The sequence below is a fragment of the Thunnus albacares genome, chromosome 15 (genome assembly GCF_914725855.1).
Source record: "Thunnus albacares chromosome 15, fThuAlb1.1, whole genome shotgun sequence".
NCBI classification, from domain to species: domain Eukaryota; kingdom Metazoa; phylum Chordata; class Actinopteri; order Scombriformes; family Scombridae; genus Thunnus; species Thunnus albacares.
The window spans coordinates 20,868,872-20,878,671 of NC_058120.1; the positions used below are offsets into that span (position 1 = coordinate 20,868,872).

At 42.4% G+C, this 9,800-nt stretch overlaps 1 protein-coding gene across 1 annotated transcript in view; it reads left to right on the plus strand.

The window, feature by feature from the left end:
• The window catches only part of efna2a (ephrin-A2a), a 79,752-nt gene extending 76,122 nt beyond the window's left edge, over nucleotides 1–3,630 (plus strand). The window contains exons 3-4 of the mRNA XM_044376045.1: nucleotides 1,048–1,113; nucleotides 2,683–3,630. Of these exons, the coding sequence (XP_044231980.1) occupies nucleotides 1,048–1,113; nucleotides 2,683–2,807 (191 nt within the window). The 3' untranslated portion in view covers nucleotides 2,808–3,630. The remainder of the gene's footprint in view (nucleotides 1–1,047; nucleotides 1,114–2,682) is intronic.
• Nucleotides 3,631–9,800: the final 6,170 nt, after the last annotated feature.

Consider the following 9,800-nt stretch of genomic DNA (forward strand, 5'->3'; position numbering starts at 1 on the left):
CTTGTTATATATTGTTCTCCCTGCCATCCCATGAATAGGTACTTTAAGTGATAGCAAATTCCCAGGAGGTATAATTTAAATTATTATAGATTCGTTTAAAAACAGGCACCACTAAATTACAATATCCACTGAAAGGATGACAGTATTTACTGTAACAGCGTCTGGCATTATTACTTTGATGAGGTTAGTTTTGGTCTATATTTTTCTTATTGTTGCTTTTCCAAACCAACAATGTCTTAGTCAGTCTTTCAGTACTGTCTGACTTCTCTTCCCTGTCTGTGGCACTCAGCTCCAAGCCCACTTTTTCATCCTGAAGACATGAATTTTTAAAAATGTGTCACAGTCATATAGTTTCATTTAATAATAAAGGATAAGCTGGGCACTGTAGTTTTTGATAACCATCACACAAGCAGGTATAAACAGTGTATTTGCTGGTGAATAATTTCAGCTGCAGATTAATACACATTTGGTTCTCTAGTGAGTATTTATAGCAGCAGGATTGATTCAAAATAAACTACAGTGCCCATGTTTATGGTTATGTAGGAGTATGTAACTCAGAGCAACGGTGTAGTTTATTTATGTGTTTTCAATAGTTTTTGGAGAACAGTGGTAGTCTAGGGCACAGAGGAATAAGCTATATCAGTCTTTGGCTACACAGGAAATACTTGTTTGTAGGGTCAGTTGTGAAAATATAGAATATAGCGAGTCTTATCCTTTAATGTCGGGGGTCCTGTCATTTTGAGGGTCCCAAATCTCTTTGTGTTTAATTTGCTTACTTGTAGTCATCAGGATACATAATGCTGTGAGAAGGAGGGGATGTGGGAGTTTACCCCAGGGCCTGCAAGCAGGTCAAAGCATGGTTTCTGTGACTCCTGGACCAACCAACCACCTGATAATAAACACCACAGCCTTCTCTCCGTAACAGAGCAACACAAAAAAAAAAAAACTTTTATTAAATGTCCTCAATTACTTTACAAGTGCAATCAGCAGCACAAATCGCTTTATCTCTCAACTAATCTCTCCTTTCAATCTCTCCGCCTTTTACAGCGTCTCCCCATCCAAACCATGTGGGGCGGGCATGTCTAAAGCTGAAGGTGTATGTCAGACCTCCAGGTAAGTCACGCTCTGACTACACACACACTCTCACACACACACACACACACACATTCACACGTACACACAAAGGTCCAGATTGGCTATCAAAGTAAAATTAGGGGGGGATAAGAGGTCTGATAGAATGCCCCGGCAACACTCTCTGCTCTGATTCACAGACCAGCCAGGCAACACTTTAACACCTTTACACAAAGACACACATACCCTGAAAATACACACACACATACACACACACACACATTGTGACACATTCACGAGTAGAGGCACACACAAGCGTGCAGGGGTGGGCGCGCACAAGCACACAGGCACAAAGTGGCATACGCACTTCACATCAAATCACATCACACTGGGTGTGAGCGAGACCTTCTGTCCTTGTAAGGAGAGAAAAGAGTAGGCTGAAAGTGCTCTCTAAAAAATGTTACCGAGCCTCAACATCACTCTACTCACTAGATTTGCTCATAAGAAACAAGAGAGCAATCTAATAATAAACCTATCGCATACAGTAGGAGTGTAACCTAATAATAGACACTTGATATTTTTTAATAAAATTATCCTTATGCATCAGCCTTGACTTTCTTGCCACACAATACTGACTCCTTTTTTCCAAACAGCGGGCAGCCTGGTAAGATATACTCTTTTGAAAATAGCTCCCTCATAAATTGGCGTAGACAGAGCGCAGTGCTGACACAAGAGTGCCAAGGCTGGCCTATGATAGTGTCGTTTAAAAATAACTCAACAGAAGATTGGCATACATGAGGATCAGATTGCGGTAGGCATTACGCTACACTTGCGTTATCTTGAAAATCTACCTGTACGCCTTTTCAAAGGCAGATTCTACCTCATGAGTTTTCAACCAAAGCCTGACTAAAGAATCAAACCTGGGTAGTAACATGTCTCCCCAGATAATGACATGGCTTTGAAGATCTTCGTAAAAGGATGAGAGTCGGCCTTCGCAGCTTTCCAGGCTCAGATCATTCCATATCTCGCTAAGGGGGAAGGAAATTCTCTCCTCCTCCATAATTACTGAAAACATACATTCTATTATTCTGTCATTGCTGCAGCTCTTTCTTTTTTTTTTTTTAGATTTTTCCTTTTTTTGTGCTGTTAAAGTAATCTGTCTGACATTGCAACTTCCATCTCATCTGTGAAATTCTGTCACTAGAATGAGCTCAGAGCGGTTGCACGTGTGTATGTGTTTTTTTTTGTGTGTGTGTGTATGTGTATGTGTCAGCTGCTCCAGATTCCTAGTCTCTGTGATTAAACTGTAATTAGGTTGGTTAAACCCCCTGCAGAGCTTAGTTGCTGTCGCCTTCTCCTCCTCCCTCTTCCTTCCTTCTCCTCATCCTTTTCTGCCGTCTTCTCTCTGCCTTTCCTCAGCTGTCGAAGGGTGTGTCACTCACTTTCCGCATCCCCCACCCAGTGGTCTCACTTGTCTTTCCTTTGTCATTTTGTAAATCCATTCCCTCGTTCATTCACTGTTTTAGATTGTCTTGTCTTTGTATCTGTCTTTGTGTCCCTCCCATTTCAGATGTTTTGTCGTTTTTCTTTTCTCTCGTCTCTCTGTTTCAGATGGGTCGGGATATGATTCTCCGGAGCCCTTCCTGACTGATGGAGGTCCAAGCTGGAGGCCAGGGTCCATGGCCCTGTTAGCTGTTCTGGCCTCACTGCTCCTGGGACTCTTCTCCTGGCTGTGACCCCTTACCCCTCATCCTGGAGCTCCCACCCCAGGGTCACTGGGCTGGGCTGGCTGTCCCTCTAAATCCACCACCCCTCAGGGAAGCCCTCTGTCTCCGTCCCCCCCTCCCCCCCTTCCCACCTCCACCTCTATACGACCACCAACCACCCCCACTGCCAGCCCCCTCCATGGCCCATCCACGGGCACCCTTCTCAGGCCTGGCTGAGAGGGTTGGATCTTGAGCTGCCTGGGAAGCTGCCCATCTTCTGGTCTGGGTGGAACGGACGTGTTGCACCTCTCAGCTGAAAAACACAAGGGAAATGTCTCTGCACTCATATGAGAGGGTCCTATTTGATTTGACTATTGACTCTTGGCCACTGATGGGGTAGATGTAGCCATGGCTATGATTAAACTTGTCGTTCCAGTGCAATTCCTATCATCCAATCAACGGCAGGATGCATTAAGCGATAGGCCTGGATGCACAAAAATTGGATTTTTCTCACATTGCTATCCCATTCTCAAAGCAAGAATTGGAAGTGGCCAAGCTTGCATTGTAATTGGAATTCTATACTATCTGGACAATTTCCAACTGCAACCAGAATAAGAGCAAATGTACAGCGATGGAGAGGAGAAAAGTGGCCCAGCCTGTGTGGAAAAGAAAGGGAAAACAATGCGGGCACAGGTTTAAATACATACGGCCGTATGGGAAATGTAATATTATATGTGTTGATATTTTCAGGCTCAGTGTGGATTTACGGCAATGTGATATAAAAATCATACAGTTTGATTTTTGTGGAACGCTCAGATATCACATTATAACGACAAGTATAACCATAGCCTGTTCCAGCGGGAGGGTGGGGTGGTGTGGGGGGGTGTTCTGGGTGGGTTTGGTGAGGTGTATATTTTCAGGTGGGATGTGTTTTGTCTTATTCATGTTTCTAAACAAAGCATTTATCACAGCCTGGCCAGCACAGGCGTCTTCAGCACTGTCTAATGTCGATTGGGTCGGGTGACTTTTGGAACCATGACTTTCTCATGTATGAATGTACCACTGGTCACCCACCTCTTTGTCTTTCTGTATTATTATGACTGTGGTCACTTACAGTACCTTCTCTCGGACTGGCAGGATGAACGGGGATGGGGATTTTGGGGGGTGGTGGTGGTGGTGGGGAGGAGGGTTGGGGGGGTGGGTGGGGGGGATGGGTGGTTGTAGAGGCTGAAGAAAGGATGAACGGAGGACAGGTGAGAAAAGGAGGCGACACTCAAGTTGCATGACCACTGTGAAACCTTCAGATCAATCTTGTTTGTAATGATGATATATTTTTTCATGGGGAATATCAGAAACACCCTGCTACAGCTCTCTTGCTCTCCCTGAGACTTTTCAGACATCAAAAGGAAAATTCAACCTCTCTCCTCACACAGTTTCTCCTGTCTGGCTTTCAGTCGTTGATGGATTAGCTTGTGCCGGGAGATAAATGGACCCACAGGGTGAAACTGACTGGAAATCAGCCCTCAGAGCCCAGGCTTGATCACTACGGACGTAAACACTGACTGAAGCTGGTCCTGGGTCTGAGGGTTAAACCAATAAGGGAAGCGCATAGACTGTGGCAAATGAGGCGAAGTGTGTGTGTGGTAGCATCACAAAAACACACATATGCGCATGCACACACACACACACACAGACACACACAGACACACACACACACACACACATACACACACATGCAGTCTTTTGATAACGAGACTTTTCCTCTGAGATGGTGGGAGCATTCATGGACATGACTAAAAAGGGAACGGCACAAAGAGAGAGAGAGAGAGAGCAGAGGAGGGAGGAGGAGGAGGGAGAGAAAGTGTGTGTGTATCATGGGACTGAGACTTCTTTAATGTTGAGAAGTGAAAATAATGAGTAAGCACTGTGAACACACACACACATACATACACACATAACAACCCATGTACAGAGACGCACACACGTACAGACATATGTAGAAAAGCACATGCAGATATAGACCTTTACAAAGACATGGCATGCACATACACACATGTACAAATACATACACACACACACACACACACAAACACAAACAAGGGGAAGCACTTCCTTCCCTGTTTCATCTTATTTTTGTAGCATTTAAAATCACTGTTAATTACTCCTGTGTGGGATGCAGTGATGGGGTATAGCCTGTGGAAGATTAAAAAAAACATGTGTCTTCTCTTCTTCTATTCCACTGATGCTGTCCTTCTATCGTTCTTCTTCTCTGGTTTGTGATCCATGGTTGGTAGTGGTAGGATGCCTCCAGGTCTGAGCGTCATGTATGAGTTTGTCTCCTTTTCTGTTTGTGGTGTTTTTGTGGAAGCTGACCTTAGTCATTAAAGTCAGTCAGTCAAAAGTAAACACAGAAGTCAGAGCAAGGAGAGAAACACACAAATAAAGATTGTCTTTTTGTCTACTCGAAAAAAAAAAACCAAGCCAAGTGAGTTGAATTTCTTCAGTGGAAATGTGATTTAATTTTCATTTGATGTTTTTATTTTTTTCCCTGCCAAAGGGCAGATGATTGTATTCATTTATTAGACTGCACCTGGGTCTTTACTTTGCCCAGTCTATCTTCCTCTGACGTCAAAGTCTTGGGACGGTGAGCATTGAGCTCTGCCAGTCAAAGCATGAAATTATTCAGATGAAATCACCCTCTCCAATCTTCAACTGAATCTCCCTCAGCGATGTGACAGCTAATCTGAACTGCTGACAACATGGAGACTGAATAGTCTGATAGCCTTTCCTCTCTTGTTTCCATCAGATTTCCAGCAGGGTGGCCTACCAGTGAGGGAAAGTAATGAAGTGCTTTTTTTTTTTTTTGGTTCAGTGCTGTAATTAACTGTAATTTTGACATATTTCTATTCCATTTCATTTCAGAGGGAAATATTGTGCTTTTTACTCCACTACATTTATTGCATAGCTGTAGTTACTTTTCAGATTAAGATTTTATACAAAAACACACATAAAATACATTATTCAAGATCGTGGTTCCCAGCTCTTTTGGTTTGTGACAAAAATGCAGTATCTACAGTACGTCTGGCCCATTGTCACATTTCAGATGCCTAAAAGTTGTCAGCACTTCCACCAAACACACATTTCCCCTCCAGTCTTCTCAAGTATTCCAGGACCAAAGAGATAAAAATATCCAATATTTTACAAAAAAAAAAAAAATCATACAGATTAGTGTGGCATAACTTAGTTTTTCTTCTTTCCAGGCCCCATTAATCACATCCCCCTGGACCAGCTACAAAAGTAAAATGCTACTTCCGCATTGATGCTTCAACCTATTAATGTAATTTAAAGGATAGGTTCACAGTCTTACAAGTCAATAACAATAAAACCAGTCAAAAACAATAGTCAGGTGCCCAAATGAACGTTGACGCATGTATTTCTTGCTGTAATTATTCCCCCTGTTCATACTGAGATCTCTTCATAAGGCATTTTCACTGTAAGTGATGGGGAATAAAATCCACAGCTCTTCTTCTGTGCAAAAATCTATTTTAAAGGTTTACCCGAAGCTAATATGAAGCTTCGGCCATCCAAATCAGTCAAATCAAGTCAATATCTGTCAAAGTTACTGCCTTTTTAATGCCAAATTCCCTCTTTTCATTGCCTCCAGCTGATTGGAGTGACAACTTTTCACTAAAAAGACTGTAACTGTGGAAGATATTCACTTTATTTGACTAACTCAGGCTGCTGAAGCCTCATATATGATTCAGATAAACTTTCAAATACATCTTTTCTCAAAACAAGGACTGATGATTTTGTCACTTACACTGTAAGCACATTTGAAGGGGATCTTCTAATGGTCAGTATTAACAGGAGGAATGATCACAACGAGGCAAACCTGTGTCAATGTTCATTTGGGCACCTGACTATTGTTTTAAGACAGATTTGGAAAACTGTGAACCTTCCCTTTAATATGCTAGTCAATGGCCATTTCTCTGCAGATTTCGCAGAACCAGCTCAGTTCATTTTGCTGATGATATTTTTGTACTTTTACTCATATAGGATTTTGAATGAAAGACCTGTACTTGAATACTAAATGCAGTAAGTTTGTATACACTTTCTCATTCAAGGGAAAGGGAAGGTGTTTCCAAACTTTTGACTGGTACTGTATATAGTATAGAGAGATTGCCCTGAAACATAAAAGGTTCATCCCCCCTCCATAGCTGATATGTCCATCAAAAGTCAGGTGTCCTTTAAGCTAGACATGGAACAGTTGCATGCTGATGATGTCTAAAAAAGTGAATATGAAATGCTTCCTCTCCTCTTTGAGCTCAATAAGTTTTCATAAGATCCAGACATGAATAGACAGACAATAGACACTTTTCCCCACTGGGGGTTGTAAGGGCCAGTGCTATCTTGAAACATTTATCAGCCCTGTTTTAAAAGCGTTATTTGAAACCACTGACTCGTCTCTTTTGGCAGCGTGATGCAAAAAGAATATCAGAAACATTGTTTTTGGGGAAAACTGAGGTACATGAATAATAGATAAGCCCTGACTTTCCATGTTTGGCCCTCCTGTGCAAAGCAGGCTAATGGCTATCGATGTCTCTGGTTTCCGTCAAATTGCTTCATATGAGAGCTCAATTCAAATAGAGAAAGAATATATTCCAGTGAAAGCAGACGAGGGAATGAAATTATCTCCGAATATTGAGACGCACGCTTGGTCAGCCATTCTATGTCCTGACAAGTATCGGGTACAGGCTGAATTAGCCTAACGTAAAATTAAGCCCAATCAAGCAAGGCCTCGAAAACCCTCGCATGTCTCAATCCTTGTGAGAGGAAAGATGGATGTGTGATACAACTGGAGCAGAGCCAGAAAGGAACAGATGTACTCCTTGAAATCATAAGAAACTAGTGATCTGGGCTATGTCACTGACACACATGCACACACATACCCCCACTTGCATTACATCCCCATGTATTTTCCTCCAGATCTAATTTATCATTTGATTATTTAAGCTATTTTCATTGGCTGGCATACATGTGGAACAATAATTGGCGAGAATAAATTTGGCCTATATAATGTTGGTTTTAGCAACGGCCAAAAAGGAAGGCCAGAAAATACAGATGGCGACCCATCTCTGTTCTTTCCCTCTGCTCTGTTGCTTTCTCGCACTCACAGACACATTATTAGGCTATAGGCTAATCTATTCTCTTCTCTCCACTGTACTTTTGTCTCCTCATATTCAGCTAACAGGCATGATTTAGGAATTATGGAATTAGGGCAGCGCTCCCATCTCTATTAATGAGGAACGGCATGATGAAAGAGCTTGATCCTGAACGTGCCATCTGTAGTCACTATTACACATTCACTTAATCTATCTCTCTTTCTCCCACTACCTTCTTTCTCTTTCCCCCTTCCTTCCTTCCTTCCTCTCTCACTCTTTCTCTCTCTCTCTCTCTCTCACACACACACACACACACACATTATACCTGAGTTGTAATTACAGAGGAAATACTAATTCTCAGCTCTTCAAGCACTGTTGGATGTGGCGTGAAATGGTGAAATGGCACGGCAGGAAAGTTAACTGTAGACCACACACACCAATGCATAGGCACACACTCACAGGCGTCCAGATGGGCCGTGTGTTATTGCTGAATAATGCATGCTATGTAGACTCTATAAAAGATACATGGGCAGAGAGAGCTGGGCACCATTCAGGCACCAGTGGGCAGTACCATGAGGGCAGCTCTGGAGCATCCCCTGTGCACATTTTGAGCTGTTAAGAAATGTCCTGCTTGTAGGTATTTAGCTGTAGGTGACCCAACAGGGACAATATATTCAGCTGCAGTTAGAGGGAGAAAAAAAACACTTGCCTTTTAGACATTGTCAGTTGATATGTTGGCTGGCACTCTGCCCGGTGTCTTTGCAGTCACCTTGAATGGGCTTTTGTGGTTTAAACCATAAAACTTGGGAATTACACAGCAGATTCAATGCTAGAGGCTCAGATTTCAGAACATCTCTCAGAAACACTATGAAAAAATATCCAGCAGTCTGTCTTCATATAAAATACTGAGAGGGAGGTGGGGGGGAAGGAGGGGGAGAGGGGGAGGTCTGGGTGAAGGGTAAATGCTGCACTCATGTGGGGAAAATGAGCAGCGTCTCTTTTCCTCTGGAGTCATATGACAGGACATGCGTACCATCATGTGGTGCGTTCAAGTGCCTGTCGAAAGCTCCTTCCTCTGAGAGTTTCAAATACAAGTGCTGGCAACAGCAGCGGAATTAAGGGGAGGAACTAATTTAGTGGCCGAAACCCATTATGAGTTTCACAAAAACAAAAACAAAAAAAAGGAGAAATGAAAATATAAACGTATTGCCATGGTTATCATTTACTTACCACACAATAAAATTACATCAACTAGCTTCATGGTTCCTACCACATCTGCAGTGATGAAAAGTGACCAAGAACATTTCATTTCTACTCTGCTGCATTTCAGAGTGAAGTATTGCACTTTTTACTCCACTACACTGTCTGACAGCAACCGATACTAGTTGCTTTGCAGATGTAGATGTTACATACAAAACATAGGCTATAAGCTTGTAAGGTAGATTTCAATAGACCATCCAACAACACTAGTAGTGAAATTGCTCCACCATATCAAGCACCAACTATATTAAAGGCCAGGTTCACAATTTTTCAAGTCTGTCTTAAAACAACACTCAGGTGACCATATGAACACTGATAGAGGTTTTCCTCACTGTAATCATTCCCCCTGTTCATACTGGCTATTGAAAGATCCCCTTTCAATGTAAGTGACAGGGGCCAAAATCCACTGCGTGTCTACACAGTCATTTTGTGCAAAAATGCATTTAAACATTTACCTGAGGCTTCTATGAGGCTTCAGCAGTCTGAGTTAGTCACATCAAGTGGATATCTGCCACATTTACAGTCTTTTTATCATAAAAAATTCCCTCTTTGGGTTTCCCCATGGAGCTGCGGTGGAAGTATAGTGGAAAAAAGAGGGACT